At 41.5% G+C, this 21,271-nt stretch overlaps 1 protein-coding gene and 1 pseudogene across 7 annotated transcripts in view; one reads left to right on the plus strand and one right to left on the minus strand.

Annotated features, from left to right (window-relative positions):
* Window positions 1-676: 676 nt before the first annotated feature.
* Window positions 677-1,201, plus strand: H3f3a-ps8 (H3.3 histone A, pseudogene 8; annotated as a pseudogene).
* Window positions 1,202-1,483: 282 nt separating this feature from the next.
* Window positions 1,484-21,271, minus strand: part of Veph1 (ventricular zone expressed PH domain-containing 1) — a 254,919-nt gene continuing 235,131 nt past the window's right edge. For 6 of the 7 annotated variants that reach the window (XM_008761051.4, XM_039102624.2, XM_039102623.2 and 3 more), the window contains 2 exons: window positions 19,819-19,955; window positions 1,484-15,992 (listed from right to left, as the gene is read on the minus strand). In XM_008761051.4, coding sequence (XP_008759273.1) covers window positions 15,756-15,992; window positions 19,819-19,955 — 374 coding nt within the window. In that variant the 3' untranslated portion in view covers window positions 1,484-15,755. The remainder of the gene's footprint in view (window positions 15,993-19,818; window positions 19,956-21,271) is intronic. The other variant, NM_001014171.1, reaches the window with a different exon arrangement.

Genomic DNA, 21,271 nt, shown 5'->3' on the forward strand with positions numbered 1-21,271 from the left:
ACCATAATCCCCTTTTCGAATCTGGGATAGCTCACTCAGGATAAATCTTTTTCTAGTTCCATTCATTTGCCAGCAAATTTCATGATGTCAGTTTTTTAAACAACTGAGTCATATTTCATTGCGTAACTGTACCACATTTTCTTTATGCATTCTTCTGTTGAGGGACATCTAGGCTGTTTCAAGTTTCTGGCTATTATGAGTAGAGCAGCAAAGAATTTGGTTGAACAAGTGTCTCTGGTAGGATGAAGCATCCTTTGGGTATATGCCCAAGAGTGGTATTGCTGGATCTTGAGGTAGATCAGTTCTCATCTTCCCGAGGAACAACAACACTAATTTCCATAGTGCCTGTACAAGTTTACACTCCTACCAGCAATGGACCAGTGTTGCCCTTACTTCCCATCCAAGCCGGCCTGAGCTTTCACTTGTGCTATTGATCTTAACTCTTCAGTAAGTGTAAGAAATCTCAAAGCAGTTTCGATTTGCATGTCCCTGGTGGCTAGGAATGTTGACCATTTGAGTGTTTCTTTTTTTTTTTTTTTTCTTTTTTTTTTCCGGAGCTGGGGACCGAACCCAGGGCCTTCCCCTTGCTAGGCAAGCGCTCTACCACTGAGCTAAATCCCCAACCCCCATTTGAGCATTTCTTAACCCTTTGAATTTCTGCTGTTAAGAATTCTCTGTTTACTCTCGCTTGCTGAACTCCAGCTGAAGGAGAAGACGGGTAAGTAAGGAGGTGCTCATACCATGGCTGGTACAAAGCAGACTGCCCGCAAATCCACCGGTGGTAAAGCACCCAGGAAACAACTGGTTACAAAAGCCGCTCGCAAGAGTGCGCCCTCTACTGGAGGGGTGGAGAAACCTCATCGTTACAGGCCTGGTACTGTAGCACTCCGAGAAATCAGACGCTATCAGAAGTCCACTGAACTTCTGATTCGCAAGCTCCCCTTTCAGCATCTGGTGTGAGAAATTGCTCAGGACTTCAAAACAGACCTGCGCTTCCAGAGTGCAGCGATTGGTGCTTTGCAGGAGGCAAGTGAGGCCTGTCTGGTCGGTCTTTTTGAAGATACCAACCTGTGTTCTATCCATGCCAAACGTGTAACAATTATGCCAAAAGACATCCAGCTAGCACGCCGCATACAGGGAGAACGTGCTTAAGAGTCCACTATGAGGGGAAACATTTCATTCTCAAAAAACATTTTTCCCCTCTTCTTCCTGTTATCAGTAGTTCTGAATGTTAGATATTTTTTTCCATGGGGTCAAAGGTACCTAAGTATATGATTGCGAGTGGAAACATAGGGGACAGAATCAGGTATTGGCAGTTTCTCCACGTTCATTCGTGTGTGAATTTTAATATAAACGCAAGATGTAAAGCATTAATGCAAGCAAAATGGCTCAGTGAACACACTTCAACAGTTCGACTTTATAACAAGTATAAATAAACCTGTTAAAAATTTCCTGACAATGCCAGCATTTGGATTTTTTTAAAAAAATAAGTAAATTTCTTATTGACAGCAACTAAATGGTGTTTGTAGCATTTTATCATACGGTAGATTCCATCCATTCACTGTACTTTTCTAACGGAGTTGTCCTACATGTGAGTACCTGTTTTTAATGTTGTCTGTCTTCTGTGCTGTTCCTGTAAGTTTGCTATTAAAATACATTAAACTATATATATAAAAAAGAATTCTCTGTTTAGACCTGTACCTCATTTTTAAATTGGGTTGTTTCCTTGAGTTCTTTATATATTTTGGATATTAGCCCTCTATTGGATGTGCTCTTTTGAGGCCCTCACAACCCGGCTGCAGAGAGTAGAGGTTCCTTTCTCTGTGACTCATGTCCACTAGTCACGAGCATGTGTCACCTATGGTATGGTACCTTGATTTATGCATAATCACTCATTTTTTCGTTCATTAACCCCCTCTCCCCAGTGAGATTTTTCTCTGGTCTTAGGCAGGTGGGAGTGTCTTGGCTGGGAGGAAGAAAGTGACTCACGTCAGTTCAGACATTTGGTTTTCATTATTTACAGCTGAACTTCTGGAGCCCAAACAATGATCTCTCTCTCTCAAACCCTTAGTTATAAATAGTTACTTTAGTCTTTAGGACATTATGATGGCTTAGAATCTATTTGTAACTCATGGCTAGGAGTGTAATTCTTTGTCCTTGCTGCATCAGAAGCAAACTGGACACAGAGAAGCCCTGGGTCAAGGATGTCTGAGAGGAGGCTTTTTCAAAACCTCAAAAATTATCTGGTCTACAAGGATAAGTTGGAGCAGAGACTGAGGGAACAGCCAACCAAGGACTGCCCCAACTTGAGATCCATCCCATGTGAGAGAGCCAGCTCTTGACACTATTAATGATGCTCTGCTATGATTGCAGACAGGAACCTAGCATAACTGTCTCCTGAGAGGCTTCATTCAGCAGTGGATGGAGGCAGATGCAGAGACCACAGCCAAACATCAGTTGGAGTCTTGTGGAAGAGTAGGGGATAGAACTGAGCCAGTTGGAAGGGTCAAGGACACCAGAAGAAGACCCACAGACTCAACTAACCTGGGCCCCTGGGGGCTCACCAACTGGGCCACCAAGCAGGGAATATACAGGAACTGGACCTAGACCTCCTATACATGTGTAGCAAATGCAGAAGTTGTTCTTCATGTGGGTTCCCTAACAAGTGGAATGAGGGCTGTCTCAGTCTCTGTTCCCTGACATTGGATCCCCTTCTCTCTCCCTGGACTGCCTGGTTCTGTCTCTGTGGGAGAGGATGTGCCTAGTCCTGCTGGACTAGATGCCCCAGGGTAGGGTGGTACCCAAGGAGGGCTCTCCTTCTCTGAGGAGATGAGGAGGGATCAGTGGGGGGGGGGACCTGTAAGGGTAGGACTGGGAAGAGAGGAGGGAGGAGGGCTGTGATTGGGATGCAAAGTGAATAAAAAAAATGTCTGCAATGAATTCCTGACTCTATCTTGTGCTCAGATCCTCAGTTCTTGAGGTCCTGGTTGGTTATCATCTCTTTGATGCCCTCATTTTCTCTCTTTTGCTTTGTCCCAACTGTCTAAAACATTTACAATCGTAAATTGGCAAATTATAGTTTTATATAGTTATAGGGCAGCAAATGATTATGATTTATGGGTACAATATAGAATAATTCAATCAAACTAATTAGCATATCCATCATTCAAATACCTATCATTTTTGTGGGGAGAGCACTTGAGATTTCCTCCCCTAGTGATTTTGAAGCACACAGTGTACTATTAACTACGACTACCATGCTGTGCAGTAGACCTTGAAAAAGGACCCCCTCCCTTTTCTCCTGTCTAGTTGGGTTTTGTATACTTTGAATATCAACTCCTGATTCCTGCATTCCTTAGCCTCTGGTAACCAATGCTTTTTCTGTTTCAATGGAGCTCAGTGGTTTTAGATTGCATGTGCCGTGAACATACAGCGTTTGTCTTTCTGCACCTGGCAAACTTCAGCGACTATAGTGCTTTCCGGTTCTGCATATGTTGTTTTAATGGTAGAATTTCCTTATTTTTAAAAGCTGAATGGTAATGTTGTGTATGCACTCTCCACATTTTCCTTACTCATTCATCTACTGGATGACATTTAGGCGGATTCCACAGCTTGACTATTATGAACAGTGCTTTAAGAAACACGGGGCTGCAGACCGCTCTTTAGTATGCCAACTATAAATCTTTTAAATAAATACTCAGAAGTGGGATTGCTGACTTGTAAGATAATTCTTTTTTTCACCTTTTGAGAAATTTCTATACTGTTTTTTTAAAAATGACTATGCTGATTTATGTCCCCACCAGCAGTGTGTAAGGAGTCCCCTTTCTCTACACCCACTGTTTTCTGTGTGAGGGTCTGCTTGGCTTCTCTCACGTCTAAGCCTTCTGTGGAGCAAAGCCCCAGAACTTGCCTTCATTAGCCAGGCCGCCATTTTGTAAAACTGTGTACATTTCAAGCCTTTCCTCCTGCCTCTCTCGAACTTCACCTCTTGATTCAGTTTTCTGTTTGCCTCTTGTTATAGCTGCTGGCTTTTCCAGCCTTGTTACTCCACATCACCCAGTCTCTCTGTCTGATAGGAGCGTAGACATAGTGCTTCTGTGTGGGAAGCAAGGTACACAGTGGGTGGAGAGAACAGGGCATGGTGAGGGAGGTGAGCACTGAGCAGTGTTACCTCAAGGACAGTAGCATATTCCCACATTGGCTGACATTAAGAAAGCATCCTGAGTTTCCTCAGTGGAGACCAGATTTGCTTAAAGGTCCAGCCTGGGCTTCAATTCTACAGTTAATGACTTATTTAATTCAAATTAAGTCCTTCCTGTAACAAGTCCTGATAGCTCACTCTTTACCCATGGATCCAGAGTGGACTATAAGGAAGTCAATCCTTTGTTTGTGTGTGTGTGTGTGTGTGTGTGTGTGTGTGTGTGTGTGTGTGAGACAGTCTCATTATGTAGTTCTGGAACTTATTACATAGATCAGGCTGTCTTCAAACTCACAGAGATCAACTTGCCTCTGTCTCCTTAGTGCTGGAATTAAAGGTATGCATCACCACATTCAGTTAAGAAGTTAATTTAAAAATGAAATACAATACACATCCAACCAAAATAACTCTCACAGACTAAAACTTCACCAACATGCATTTGAAAGTGAAAAACAAAACAAAACAAAACAACCCCCCCAAAACCAAAATGGCACTCGAGAAAATAAATTACTACAAACAAGCAAGAAACAATGTGATTGGAGCGCCTCAGCAGACAGACAGTGAAGACTCATAGCATAAACAAAGACAAAGGAATAAAATTCTGTAAAAGTACTTAGAAGATTAAATGAATAGGAATCCCGGGAATGGGAAAATGAGACTTGGTGCATGGACTAAGGCTAGGATACAGCTGGAGAAAGGAGACAGATCTAAAACAATTACACGGAATGAAGCACAGGGATGAAAACACACAGTAGAGTTCAAATCATGAGACACGCTATGGAGATAGACTGTGCATTTGGAAGGTTTCATCCCATCTCTAGGCCAACAGGACAAGAGCATATCTCAAAGCATTTCACGTAAGTACATTCATGGCCGGTCTTACTCACAATAGTCCAAACTAGAAACATCACACATGACTACCTGCTCGAGAGTAAATAAATAGATTCTGTCCTGGTTGTATCAATCACAGAGGTGGTAATGTTACACTGAGGGAAAGAAACAACACATAGAGGAATTCATACTCTGTAATCTTATTTATGTGACCCAATTTAATATAGGATGGAGGCCTCTGGAAAGAGGCTTGAGGAATTTTCAGGAATTATAGTAATATTCTGCATTTTGCTTTGGCTGCTAATATTATGGGTTTATGAAACTGTAAAAGTTCATAACTGAATAATCTGTGTTATATCAGGTTTATTGCAGGTAAATTACACTTCCCCAATGGGTAAAAATTAAAATATTAGAGAGGAGCAAAAGGTGCACACATGAAGCATATGAACATCCCTTAAAATTGATGTAAGAAGACAACAAACAACTCATTGGAGAAACATGTAAAATATAAATAGGAATTCAAGGGAAGGAAAATTTGTAAGCCAGTAAACACGTGGAAAAATACAACCTCACTAGTAAGCAGAGTCACGAAAACTCAAATTCTATCACATTGGCACTGATGAGACATAAACAGAATTTAAGTTAAAAATAATTCTAAAATGCCAACAGCATTTGAGAATGACAGACAACAGAAAGAGCTAGAAGGAAAGACAGACAATACTCTACATGATATGAACGGGAAGGGCCTTTAGGAAGAGGATCCCATTCCAGGGAATTAAGGTCAACAACTGGCAAACAGGACCTCAGAAAACTAAAAAGCTTCTCTACAGCAGAGGAAACTCAGTACAGTGAGGGGGAGGCTCATAGAATGGAGGGAAACTTTGCCAGCTGTACATCAGATAGAGGGTTAATATCCAGAGAATACACAAAATGAAGAATCAAGAAAGCAAACAGTTCAATTAAAACTGGGCTACTCGGATGTAGATCGCTCCTGAGAGACACAGCCAGAATACAGCAAATACAGAGGCGAATGCCAGCAGCAAACCACTGAACTGAGAATAGGTCCCCTATTGAAGGAATCAGAGAAAGAACTGGAAGAGCTTGAAGGGGCTCGAGACCCCAAAAGTACAACAATGCCAAGCAACCAGAGCTTCCAGGGACTAAGCCACTACCTAAAGACTATACATGGACTGACCCTGGACTCTGACCCCATAGGTAGCAATGAATATCCTAGTAAGAGCACCAGTGGAAGGGGAAGCCCTGGGTCCTGCTAAGACTGAACCCCCAGTGAACTAGTCTATGGGGGGAGGGCGGCAATGGGGGGAGGGTTGGGAGGGGAACACCCATAAGGAAGGGGAGGGGGGAGGGGGGAGGGGGATGTTTGCCCGGAAACTGGGAAAGGGAATAACACTCGAAATGTATATAAGAAATACTCAAGTTAATTAAAAAAAAAAAAAACTGGGCTACTGATTTGAACAGGGTATTCTCAAAAGCAGAAACAAAAATGACAAATGTCGTAAGAATGTTTGATATCTTTAGCAATAAGGAAAATTCAAATGAAAACACTTTGAGATTTCATCTCACCTGAAAAATGCTGGTAAACTGTGGGGATGTGGCTGTTGAGCTATGAGGGCATGGATGGTGAGCTGTGGGGACATAGAGGGTCAGATGTAAGGACATGGATGGTGATCTGTGGGGACATGGATGGTAAGGTATGAGGACATGGATAAAAAGATATGGGAATATGGGATCTTTCTTCATTGCTGGTGAATGCTGCTACTATGTAAATCAGTGTGAAGACTTCTCAACAAACCTAAGACTAGATCTACTTATAACCCAGATATACCATTTCCTAGTAAATGCCCAAAGGACCTGAAAGGCTATTCACGATGGTTAGGAAATGAAGCGAACTGAATGTCTTTTAACTGATGAATGTATAATGTAAACGTGATGTTTAGCACAGTGGAATTCTATTCAGCCACGAGGAAAAAAATGAACTCATGCACTCTGCAGGTTAGAATGGATAGAACTGGAAGATATAATGAGTGAGGTAACCCAACACAGCGAGACAAACACCACACATCTACTCCTATTTTAACATCCCATTTCCGAATCTTTAGATTTGAATATATAACCCAAAGTAACCCCAGAAGCTAGGAAATTAGAAAGGGACCATGACAGAGAGTGTCCGTTAGAGAAGGGGACACAGGACACAGATGAATTCCTCATGAACAGGGGAAATAAAGGAATCAGAGTAAGACTTACTATGTTTCTTAAAGGCATGAATGATTTATTTGAGTCCTAGAATCCCAGCTTCATGCCAGGCATGTTCTGAATGTTCACTAAGTATTGGTTAAGTTAATGCCAGAATCACATTATTTTAAAGGATGTCCTGGGTAACTGGTGCAGAATGATTTGTGGTCGCAAAAGAGAGAGTGAAGTGGGGCTAATGATTAGAAGTTAGGAGAGGCAACATTTTCAAAGATCATTAGCAATGAGTAACCTAATGGGAACCAATATTTGAAAATGGCACTGACCGTGTTGGATTCTGAATGTTTGACTGATTATGCGAGATTTTATTTACAGTTTAATAGTTTTCTGAGTTATCTACAAGATATGTTATTTCATGATCAGAGCAAATTATTTTGATGAGCTACAGACTGATGAGAAAGCAATGGCCTCTCCATTTCCAAAAGTGAACAGCTAGAAATGATACGTGCCAATAATGACAAGCCAAGGCCTTCTGTACAGGAAGATGAGGTAGACCAGCAAGCTCTATGTCTCCAAAAGCATGAGATTCTGTTTAGTGAAGTGAAGCATGTTGAAGAGATGGGGATAGTACAGCAATGTCCAAAACATGTAGAGATATGTGAGAGGTGATTTCATGGAAAATCATGAGATAGGCCCCCTGTGAGATATCTGTGTGATGGGTAGTTAAATTGTCTTTAATTTAGCACTTTAGGTATATGTGCCCATGGTATGATGGTTAATTTTCCAAGACGGACATATCTAGATGGTAGTTTGGGCTAGATTGAAAGGATGTGCCTTATCCTGATGATGGAGTGGGTGAGCCAGTTTAGAAGACCAAATCATTGCTTTTCTTTTGTAAGTACAAAGACTCTTGGCTCATTTCTTCCATATTATGGTGGATCTGGATTAGGAGTGAACGGAGCATTTCCAGAGGAAATCTGATGTGTATAAATGACTGGTAATCACCGTGGAATATACGTGAGCGTTCCTTCGGATTGTATGAGATCCCAGTCTGGTGGTAAAGGGAGTGATGGTGGAGAGATCAGAGATATAAATTTAATATAAGATAATAAAAAATGAGATCAGTTTCTGCAAAGCAGAAAGCAGTCAACGAGTCCTCACACGTGTGTGGGAGTGTTCGTGTGCAGACCTAGACTGTGGATTGTCTACTGACATGAGTGGACTGGTAATTGAAAACAAAACGAGGTAAGAAACAATTCTAAAAGAATTCAAAATAAGAAAAGTTCGGCTTTCTGAGTGTTGGGACCTGTGACTCTCGGCTTCTAATGGGATCTCACAGGACTCTGTCCTGGCTGAGACGGTGAGTCTGCCACTTAAGTGCTTTGACATTATTTGACTCCTCTGGATTCCTAGCACTGGAGTGAAAGGTAGTCACTTATTGATTGAAAATCAACGGAATTCATTTTCTGTTCCATGGAAGCATTAAGCTTCGGAAAAAGAGGCATAAAGGGACTAAGCAAGCACAGTGCATTTGGTGGTCATTTTATAGACAGATGTTCAAGGAATCCAGGATTTCTCACCCACCTAGGCCCTCAGAGATGCTTTCTCTGAAATAAATGAATTCAATATGTGCCGTGAATGGGGTTGGGGAAGGAAGGAAAGATTGTCTGTCTGGAATATGCTTTGCCAAGGATGGGGTTCTCATGTCAGGGCCCGGGAGCTAAGCTTCCTGGAAGGTCTGGTCCCTGTTCTACAAGCACATGGTTGTAGGGCCTTGCAAAACGGGGCAATAGAAGGAGGCTCATACAGCAGTGGTAATCTGTGATCTCAGCTCATTCGATGGAAAAATCATAGCTCAGCAAGTACATATGAAAACTAGTCCTTGGGAGCTGTGTAGCGTCTTTGAAAGTTATACACCCACCCATTCCACCCACCCATCCCAGCCACCCATCCCAGCCACCCATCCCAGCCACCCATCCCAGCCACCCATCCCAGCCATCCATCCCACCCACCTATTCCACCCACCCATCCCTCCCACCCATCCCACCTACCCATCCTTGCTATTCTGCCTCTGGTTCTCCAGCTTCTGTCTTGGTTGCCAACTTTGCCTCTCTATTTTGTCTTTAGTATATTTATTGTAAAGGTGTCTTCTAGAAATGCTCTTCCTACATCATGCCAGACCGGAACTCGGAGAAAGAAAACTGAAATCAGTGGTAATAAAACCTTGAAACCTCCCGCCAGCTAGGCTCCAACTGCTAAAAGCTACACACTCACACCACGGGTTGATGGCCAGGATTGTGTGTTTGTAAGGGTGCATGTCAGATGCAAACCATAATGAGAACCAATGAGAAGTGGCTGTAGTTCCATATGGGCTTGCAAAGCAATCACCTAATATTTGCTAAGAAAAGACAGCATAGAGCTACTGTGGCAGTTTGAATATGCTTGGCTCAGGGAGTGGCATTATTAGGAGGTGTGGCTTTGTTGGAAAGAAGTGTGCTACTGTAGCGGGTGTGTTTTGAGACGCTCCTCCTAGCTGCCTGGAAGACAGTCTTTTCCTAACAACCTTCAGATCAAGATGTAGAACTCTTGGCTCCTTCAAGCAGTGTCTTCCTGGATGCTGCCATGCTACCACCTTGATGAGAATGGACTGAACCTCTGGGCCTGTTAGCCAGCCCCAGTTAAATATTGTCCTTAGAAGAGTTGCCTTGGTCATGGTATTTCTTCTCAGCAATGGAAACTCTAACTAAGACAGCTACAAGAATGACTACATTTTATTTTCTTCTTGAAATGGATAGGAAGGAATGACATACCAAGCAGAGTGAGGTAACTGCTAAATCCCTCCAAATAAGTTTAAGTAGCAGTAACACTGATGCCTTGAACACAATGTTATCATTAATACAATGTTTTGCAGTTTCATTTGTAACATTTTGATCTCTTCCTGGTAAATCAGATGGCAAGACTTTCTCACGTTTTTATTAAGGTAAAAGTCTGCAGAACATTTTTATACGAAGCACTGCTTATAGCTGATCTGTTTTTTTTTTTAACATGCTATTCTGCCCAATGTAGAGATGAAAGAGGAGTAAGTTGCTAGTTAATAATGTCCTTTCATAAGATAATAATTTGAATCCACATGAGTCCATGCTAAGAGAATTATGGCGTTTTCCTAGTCGCTGTGCTGCAGAAGACAGTTTTTCAGCCCCTTTGTCTTTCAGGAACATCTCTGGGGATAAATGGAGCAATGAATCCTAAGTTACTTCTGTTGTTTTGTTTTTCTCTAAAAACTCAGAGAAGTGGTCATCCTTTTCAGGGTTCTTAAGTCATGGTATTTATTTCTCTGCAGTGCCCTTTAGATTTTGCCCAGATCTCCCCATCTCATTTTGTCTTCCTTCCTCTCACTTTTGTTTATGGCAGCATCACAAATAGGCCTTTGGCTCCTAGGGAAAGAAGGTGGATAGAAGATGAACCAATTACCAGTGTGTTTTGACATGAGCGACCAAAGATTAAATATTAGTATTAGAAATTATAGAGCATTTATGTTTTATTAAATAAAAGTTCTCAAGAACTAAGCAGATAAAGACCTCAGATATACATATTTTCATTTGAAGGCCTTCTGCAAGGAAAAAAATAATCAAAATGAAGTAAAAATGAAAACAAATTGGATTTCTGTCCACAAGTACAAATTTAATCATGCTTTTTAAGGTTTCAGCATATTTGGAAAAATGGTTTCTTCTTCAATCTTGGGAAGGCCTGGCTGCGGCATGCCCGAGGCGACAGCTGAGGAAGTGACAGAGATTTCCCTGGGTGACAAATGATTTTGATGCTCAGTGGTTCAGAACCCAGGGGAGTTTACTTGCCTTTGAGATTGTGCATCACGGAACGAAACCAGTAGAATCTGGTTCACAGGCACCAAGAGCCAAATTCCAAATTAGAGGCATTTAGTTAACGCAATGACAAAGGCTCTGTCAAAAGTAGTGAAAACAGTCGCCTGCCCTCACAGAGCTGATGGCTCAGGCTATTTTTAGTCTACGAACTTAGTGGGAAAAAAATCATTGTCTATGTTTTAAAAGAAAGTTTTATTTTACTATTTATTTGTGAATGTGCATTTGTGCACATGTATGAGGTGCCCACAGAGGCCAGGAGAGGGAGTTACTGGTGGTTGTAAGGTCATCAGTGTGGGTACTGGGAATTAAACTTCAGTCCTTTGAAAGACCGGGAAGGCTGGGTCTTTTGACCCCAGAACCATTTATCCTGCCTTCTACCATTATTTTATTAAAACCTCTCACTGAGAAAGGCATGAGGGCCTTGTTGGAATTTACTTTAACGACTGTCACCAAGCTGCTTAGCACTTCATGACTATTTGATTAAAGCAGCTAGATATTTTTTTCTGGATCTTAAGAAGGAGCTGGTAGGGGCTGGAGAGACAACTCCTCAGCAGTTTAAAGCACTTGGTGCTCTTTCAGAGGACCGGGGCTCGACTATCATCACTGACATTGTGGCTCGTCTGTAATTTCAGTTCCAGGAGATCTCACACCCTTTTCCTGACCTCTGGAGACCATGTAGGCAAAATGCTCACACGTATAAAATAAAATAAGAAATACACCTTTAAAGAAAAAGAAAGAGCTGGTAGATTTAAAAACATCACTCAGATAATAATTTACACCTATAATTATTCTCACCCTCTTTCTGGTCAACTTCATATGAAAGGATGTCCTTCCAGTGCCTACAGTGTGTGTGTGTGTGTGTGTGTGTGTGTGTGTGTGTGTGTGTGTGCGCGTGCGCGCGCGCGTGCGAGCGTATGCTTCTGCTTTCAATAAAAATCCGGCTGAGTACTGGGGAAATAAAGAGGTTGTCTTTTTATTTTGGAATCTCCAGGCCAGGTATGGTTCCTGTTGCTTTGCAGGTTCTCAGTAAATTGTTGCTCATACAGATTGCATGCATGTGTGTATATGTGTCTGAGTGTGTGCGTTTTGTGTGTATGGTACATGCATATGAGTATGTGAGTGCTTATGCATGTGGGGGTTAAAGCAGAACATCAGGTTTCTTCCTCTGTGGCTCTCTGCCTTTTTGCCTCAAGACTGGGTCTTAGTTACTTCTCTATTGCTGTGACTGAACACCAGGACCAAGGCAAGTATAGAAGAAAGAGTTTATTGGAGGCTTATGGTATCAGAGGTTAAATATATTTCCATCACAGCAGAGAGCAAGGCAGTAGGCAGGCATGGTCCTGGAGCCACAGTTGAGAGCAGACATCATGAGATGTCACATGGCAGAGGTGGGTTGTCAGGTGGCTAACTTGATGTGCCATGGGCTTTTGAACCCTCACAGCCCATCTACCCCCATCTACCAGTGACACACCTTCTCCAACAAGACCACACCTCTGAATCCTTCCCGAATAGTTCCACCAACTGGCGACTAAGTAGTCAAATATATAAGCCTATGGGGTCCATTCTCATCCAAACCACCATATGGGGTTTCTCACTGAAACAGAAGTTCACCCTATCAGCAGCCAAGGAGCTCTTGGAATCCTACTTGTCTCCAACTCCCAGTGCAGGGTTACAGGCCCCCAAAGCCATGCTGGGCTTTTCATGTATGTGTTGCTGATTTGAGCTCAGGGGTTTATGTTTGTAGGCAAGCTCTCTCACAAATGAGACATTTCCCTGGCCCCTGGTTACAGAACTTGAAAAATTATTCTCTTTTTTTTTTTCGGAGCTGGGGACCGAACCCAAGGCCTTACGCTTGCTAGGCAAGCGCTCTACCACTGAGCTAAATCCCCAACCCCGAAAAATTATTCTCTATTACATCTAGCAACCCTGATCTCGTCCTTCCTTGTCTATATTTATTAAACTGCTTTCCTTCCTATGATGACATCACCTAAAAACAAAATAAGAAACCATTCATCTATTCTGCTCTTTCACCTCAACTCCACCATTAAAAAATTAAAATATGACAGTCGATTCCTACAACACATTGAAAGTTAACTTTTACTGCATTGTTCCAATGAAATTGTTCTTACTAGTGACATCAATTGCTTCCTAATTATGAAAGTCAAGCTTTATCTTCAGGATTTCAAATTGCTGACATCCTGAAAATCCTTCTTAATTTAGCTTTTGTAATATCATGTCTCATGGGCTATATCATCTCTGAATACTGATTAGCTAATCTAACCTGCCTTTGTCTAAATATTGTTACCCCAAGAGGTCATTTTCAATTCTCCATTTCTTATATAACTCAGTCAATTCCATATCTTTCACAATTACCTACATATGCGGTGGACCCAAAATTTGACCTCTTGAACTCTATTTCCAGTGTGTAATAATTTCTGTGGCTCATAATATCCTCAAACTTAACATGTTAAAATTGAATTAAGTTTCTTTGCTCAAGTATGACCCCTTTTACATTTCCTATGCGAGTGAGTTAACGGTAGTGTCAATGTGGTGACAACTTTTCCAGGCTTCTATGCTAAAATACATAATAAATCAATTTCACAGAAAAAAGTTATCTTTGATATATTACCAGCGGGGTTTTATATGAATTAATCAGTGCATAACAAATCACCACATGGTTTGCATTTAAAGCAGGATACATTGTTACTGCATAGTTGCTGTGGGGAGGAGTCCATTTTATCCCAGTTCTCTGAGCAGAGAACCTCATGGCTGCCAACAGGATGGTGATGGCCTGGGTCCTGAGAGGTTCACTACTGTTTCAGGGTCACGTGGGTGTAGGTAAAGGTCACTCATTGCCTTGTAGCTATAGCACTGTGGCAGCTTATTCAAGGTCACCAGGACGGTCTGACATATTCCTCTTCTTGTAAATGACTTAGCTGATAATCTGGCTATTTAGGACATATCAGTTTACTAAAGACATCTGAGGACCTTAATTCATCTGTTAATTTTTAAGTTTCTGCTGTAATGTAACACAATTGTAGAAGGGACCGTCCTATCACCTTTGCCATATTATATGTTAGAAGCAAGTTTCAGTTTCCACCCTCCACCACTCAGGGGGCAGAACATTATTACAGGGCATGGGTCACTGGACGTCACCTAAACTGCCTATGGCAGCTTAATTCAAAAATTATATAAGGATAATGGGAAAAACCAATAAATGCTTATAATTTGGGCAATACAACGCTTAACACAGAGAAGAAAACCACAGAATTTTAATTAAAAAAAATCTTCAGGTTTAAGGGAGGTGAGGCATATTTACAAAGAAGAAAAGGTGTCTTTCTATTTTTATTCTCTATGCTTACTGCCTTGGACAGTAGATAGAACCATGTGTCTAAACATTAAAATCCAATTTACACTCTAATAAGAGCCTAAATTTGATTATGTAACTGGAGTAAGAATCATTGTAACATGTGCTGCCATCCTTTGTGTTGAGAAGATGAATGTTTGAGTGTGGCAATTTAAATAATTAAACAATTTTATTGCCTCCATATGCTCGCGTATTTGAACACATGGTCCTGTTGGTGGCGCTGTTTCAGGAAGTTATGGAGCTCTTAGAGGGCGGAGCCTTGGTGGAGGAAGTAGATCCGTGGAGGTGGGGTTTGTGGTTTTACCATACCCTGCCTCCCACCCTCTCCGCTTCTCCTGTGGAAATCAGAATCAGCCAGCGTCCATTGGTAGTGCCAGGCCTTTTCTGCCTGCTGCCCTGTGTTCCCTGCCACAATGAACTCGCTCTCTCTCTGGGACCATAAACCAAAATAAATCCTCTCTCCCTGAAGTTATTTTCGTCAGGGTATTTGTCATAGCAACAGAAAGCTAATTAATATAATAAAGTTAACAGCTTTCTTTTGAGTACCTTAGTTCAACTTTTCCTAACATTTTTTTAAAAATTGTTTTTAATATGGTTTTCCTTCAAGATAGATTTTTCAGGCATCTATTGGTTAAAATTCCATCCATCCACCCACCCATCCACCCATCCACCCATCTACCCATCCATCCACCCATCCATCCATCCATCCACCCACCCACCCATCCACCCATCCACCCATCCATCCATCCATCCATCCATCCATCCATTTATTTATTCATTTCTTCTTCTTTTTTTTTAAACTGGGGTTAAGAATGTGCCATGGTATGCAGAGAACAGAGGATAACGCCAAGAGTTGGCTCTCTTTCCATCAAGTCAGTTATGGGGCTAGAACTCAGATCATGGGGCTTGGCAGCAAGTGCCCTTTACCTACTGAGCCCTCTTGCTGGTCTCATTCATTGTTTTCTTACATTCATAAATCACATAGCTACAGAAGTTCTTTTATTCGTTAACTTTCCATTCCTGACCTATGTGCTCCATTCAATATGATCTCCATGGTTTCTCTTTCCCATGTCTTCAGGCAGAAATCTTGGAGTTAATACAAGATCTGTGAGGGCAAGGGGTTTACTGAGAACCCTGCCATTTTAGGCTCTCCTTAGGGTTAATGGTTTCCCTGGTATTTAGTGAAACCCAATAGTGCCATGGTGGGTTCTTTGTTGACACTAACAATGCCTGTCTTGAGTGGCCATAAGAGCGGGTGTACGAATCCCTACAGATATGTGGTTACTTCTCGGCTCTCCCTCTCCTTTGCCTGGGCCAGCGCCACGTTGATGCACTGCAGCCACTCCTCTGCGTTTTTCTCATCCTTGGCTTTGAAAACATAGGTCTTATTGTCTGTGAAGATTTCAAAAGCCCGAGGGAGAGAGCGGTCCCGACGCTTCTTGGCCACAGCTTTCACGCTCTGTACTTTGCTGAGTTCTATCGGGGAATCATCGGGGTCGTCCTTCTGAAATGAATGGAAAGGAAATCATGAGTTGGCTCCTGCTGCTGCCTATTCCGCTGGCTTTCGGAATTTCCCAAGAGGGCCTGGTCCTTTCACATCCTGTGGCTTGAGACCTTTCTTGTTTTGGGTACTAAGGCCCACAGAGTCATTAGGACAACAGAAGCCCAAAATCTGACTTCTATTATAATATCACAAGTCATCACAAGATAGCTAGTTTACTGAAAGTTATTATAAATGAAATTGGAAAATAAATTTGATTCATGGTTCTTGGATTTTCTGTCACTTTATATTAGCACTATTAATAGAACACAAGACAACAGTGAAATCTTGAATATTCTCACCTCAAATTTTCAGCTAGTTAAGAGCCCTAGTGTTGGGTTTTTCTGTGGGGTAGTTCTGGAAAAGGGAATTGAAAACCTAGTGTCTGAATAGCTTTTGAAATCTCTGCACTAGAAGCATGCACTGTCCATAAACATTACTCAGTGATGTTACATTTGTGTTTTAGGAAAGCAGAGGTTTAGGAACCTCTGTGACAAGAGTCATCAGATTGGGCTGGCGTGAATGGTTTTACTGGAAAATGTACCTGTGGTGGGGCATCTTGCCAACTGTTCTTTTCCATTCCTCCTCTGACAGTCATTTCTCCCTACTTTGCAATAAAAAAGCACTGTTCTCATTTACTGCAAACCTTCTAGAGTGTATGCTCAGCACGGAAAAGCCTCAGGAACATTGAACACCCTATATCAATACAACTTAGGGATATTAGGGAGGTACTGTCATATCAAGACAACATAACTTTTCTATATCAATTTTATTAATACATAGAATTTCCTCCCTCCCCTTCTGTGTGTGCATATGTGTGTATGCATATGTAGAAGTCAGAGGTCAACATCAGGTGCCTTCCTCTTAACCCTATCCACATTACTTTTTGAGATGAGTCTCTCACTGGCCTAAGCTCGTCAATTTGGTTAGGACCAACTGATCAGCAAGTCCCTGGGACCCGCCTTTCCAGTAGGGTTAGAGACAAGAGTTGCTGTGTCTGCCTTTTACATGGGTGCTTGGGATTCAAACTCAAGACTTTATGTTTATGAAGGTCATCTTCCTGGTCTAGATTTCCTTTTTAATGTTTAATACTTATTTATTAAAGTGACATTATACTAAAATGCATTCATAAATGATATAACTTAAAAAAAAAGAGAAGTCAACCAGAAAAATGAATACTTAGAAGTTGATGATCACAAAAGTTAAAATAATTATGTTTCAATTTATGCACATGGTTTTCTTATATTGAAAAATGAGAGGGAGGACTAGAATGATGGTCCAGTGGTTAAGAGCATGGGCTGCTCTTGCTGAGGACCCGAGTTCAGTTCCCAGCACTGATACTGGGATGTATATAGTTGTCTGTAACTCAGTTCCTTTTGGCTTCCTACTCATACACAGACACTTATAACCAAAAACAAAATAAATCTTAAAAATAACATGGCAATTAAGACACATTGCTAGGGAGAGGTAGTAAGAAATCTGAGTTCAAGGGAAACACAAGCAATGGAAATATCTCCACTAAAGACATATGTATTTTTAAAAAGACACACGATACTGAATTAATGTGTTATTTGTATTTATTTATTTTATTCTAGTAATTATATCTAAAGAAAAAATTTTTTAAAAATTTAAATTTAAATTAAAGGGGAAATATTTTTAAAAAGATGCAAAATACTGAATGTGTTAATTGTATTTTATTTTATTCTAGTAATTATATCTAAAGAAAAAAATTTTTAAAAATTTAAATTTAAATTAAAGGGGAAATAGACTTCTTTAATTTTGAAATGTCAAATTTATTGTGCAACATAAATCACAACTGTGCACACTCACGATAAATGTATTAACCTTTAAGATGTTACAAGGTATTACATAGATTTTTTTTTCCAAAAAATTCTTCTAGGGTTTACGCAGGACAAAATTTGAGGACATCTCTGCTATACACTCTATTAGCCTAATTTGGTTTATATTAAGCATTTGTTGATAATACATTGTTTGAGGTCAGTCCATAGCACAGAAATTGATACACTGTAACTGATGGAGAAAAGAGAGTTCCTGTAGTAACCTAAAGAAGATCAATTAAGACAGGGACAGAGAGAGAAGGAGAGGGGGAGGGGGAGAGAGAAGGGGAAGGGGGAGAGGGTGAGGGGGAGAGGGAGAGCGTACTGCTGCTTAGCTGGCTTATGGAAATCAAGACCATAAGAATGTGAATTTGTATTACAGTCTGGGTTTGCCTTTCAGGCCAAATTTTCACAGGTCTCTTTAAAAGACAGCTATCAAGGATGTGGCTAGATTTCAGCAGGGTTTTTAGCCCTGATGGATTAGTGTGTCTTTGTGATCAGAGGTATTTTGTTATACATTGTTTTTCACTATTGAGATACACGTTCTGTCAGATTTCTACGCTGACAAACTGTTATTCCCTAGAACTTAGTTAAAAGTTTAAAATTCGGGCGAGAAGACTATAGACCATCATTTGAGTGTTTGGAAATAGTTTCATAGACTAGTTTGTGTTTGTACTAAGGGTCTGAGATATAGTGCATCTTTATATCTATTCCTGAGTTCTTGAGTAAATGTAGGAAATTCAGATGGCCATTTCAAACACTTAAAACTGCTTCAACATGGACTGATGCCAAAAAATATTTCTTTAAAATCCAATAACTCTTTAAATTGAACATGCCATCACCCTTTCACTTTGAAAGGTGTTTAGCCAGAGAAAAGCCACCTCTGTATGGCATAGGCTGAGAAAGATACATACACAACTTCAAAGCATCACAAAATACATCTTTAAACGCAAAAATCATTTTGAGGGAGGTCTTATTCAGGAAATACTTTCTCAGAATTCATCATAATTCAGCTGTACTATACTTTACTCTCACTGAGAAAAGTATTTCAATAACATCTCTAGTGAGAAATCTAAAAACACGAGAATTGTTTAATGCTTAACCCATTTAATTTATTGACAAGGCAATGGTTCAGTTTATACGATGGTTAAACTCAACTTGCCTGGGTGAATGGGTCCCCAGATAGCCATTAGAACATGGTTTCTCAGTGTGACTGTATGGTGCCAGAAGAGACCAACATTTGAGTCAATGGTAATAAAGATCCACCCCCACCACCGTGGGTGGCATCAATCCATTCAGGCAGCATAGGACAAAACCACAGAGGAAGGACAATCTGTGTTACACTGAAGCTCTTTTCAGAATAAAGGATAATGGCATGTTCCAGGTCAACAGGCAGAACTCTGAGTCTAAGGTCAGCCAGGGCTACATGATGAGAACGTCTTCTCAATAATATCACCGCCATCACCACCTCCACCACCACACGCTGGTGCTTGGTGTGTGGCACGCCCTGGAGCACTCTGGAGGCAGAGGCAAGATGATCACTATAAGTTCAAGGCCAGGCAATGGTATACAATAAGGCCCTGTCTTAACACCTTCCCCCACAGTGTCAGCATCTTAGGGAACAGAGGCAGAGACACGGCTTTACTCTTACCCTCGGCTACTTGGGGAGTTTTCCTAATCTCCTAGAGACTCCAACTTAGGCCAAAGTGGAATGAATTCCTGGCTTTCACAGAATAAAGAATGGCAAGACTAGCCAGCCTGATGCAGTATTGTGTTGAGTAGATTTTAAGATAGACTTAAGCACGAGGCACTCATAAAGTAAGATATTTGAAAGCATAGGTATGAGCTTCTGAGACTCCCAACTGTATTTTTACAACTGTGTTCTTTAGGATGTAGTGGGGTTTGAAGGAAAGAAAAACAATTCAAATGTTAAAATGTGTCAGAGAACTCACAGATTTCCCCTTTTGAAACAGAAGTTGGTTTCCAGCCAGTGTAAAATAACGTGTTTTCCACCTCTTGATGAACTTCCACCTCACTTGTTTCTCCTTAAGCTTTCCTTCAATGAGAGGCTGGCCATCTTGATTTATAACTATGGAGGGAAACAGAATGATCAAGCACTCATTTTCTATTATTGACTTAGCACACGATCAAAAGTCATAACTGTAAAACGAACCAGATCCCGGAGAGCACATCTGAAACATGGCCAGAGAGGGTCTGGAGAGACCACTTGGTGTTTCCTGCTTTTGCAGAGGACCCGGGCTGGGATCCCAGCACCCACACTGCAGCTCACGACCACCTGTAACTCTAGTTCCAGGAGTTCAGTGTTCTCTTCTGTCATCTGACAGCATCTTGCATGTGTTACACATAAACCCACCCAGGCACATATGAATACTCATGCACACATAATAAATAATTAAAACATTTGAAAGAGAAAAGTGCCAACAATTGTCCACTTGTTCACACCTTCCTGCTTTATGCTAAAAAGATCATTTCAGGCGTGGTGGTGAGAAAGGGTCAAAAGCCTGCAGTGACTTGCTTCTTTCTTTTAGATTTTATTTTAAATTGTGTGTGTGTGTGTGTGTGTGTGTGCTAACAAACAGAAGGGCCCAAGTGACCAAGTGAGGATGCCTTAGTCTTACTTGGGAGGGAGAAGAAAGCAATTCCTAGAGGTGGGGAGAAAGGAAGAGACCTGGGAGGGAAGGGTAACAAGGAGGGGAAGAGGAAATCATGATCAGGTATTGGGAGGGGGGAGGACTGAAGCCCTGAGGGTCAGCAGAAAGAATCAAAACAGACAACCTGGGAAGGTAGGAGGTGGAACCCTCTAGAATGTACCAGAGACCTGGGAGGTGAGAGACTCTCAGGATTCAAAGGGAGGGACCTTAGATGAAATGCCCTACAGTGGGGAGAGGGAACTTGTAGAGTCCACCTCCAGTAGAAAGACTCCATTAAGTGGAGGGATGGGGTTGCCATCCCCAGTCAAAAACTCTGACCCAGAATTGTTCTTGTCTGAAAGAACTACAGGGACAAAAATGTAGAAGAGCCTGAGAAAAAGGGGTTCCAGTGGCCGGCCCAAATTGGGATCCAGCTCAAGGGGCAGCTCCAAGGCCTGACATGATTACTGATACTATGGTGTACCTACAAACAGGGGTCTATCATGACTGCCCAGCAAGCAGCTGAAAGAGTCAGATGCAGATATTTATACCCAACCAATGGACAGAAGCTTCTGACCCCTGTGGTTGAATTATGGAAAATGTAGAAGAAACTGAGGAGGAGGTCGACCCTATAGGAAGACCAACAGCCTCAACTAACCTAGTTCCCAGGATCTCTCAGACACTGAGCCACCAACCCGGCAGTATATACCTGCTGATATGGGGCCCTCAACACATACACAGCAGAGGACTGCCT

Source organism: Rattus norvegicus, chromosome 2, assembly GCF_036323735.1.
Source record: "Rattus norvegicus strain BN/NHsdMcwi chromosome 2, GRCr8, whole genome shotgun sequence".
In the NCBI taxonomy this organism is placed as follows: Eukaryota; Metazoa; Chordata; class Mammalia; order Rodentia; family Muridae; genus Rattus; species Rattus norvegicus.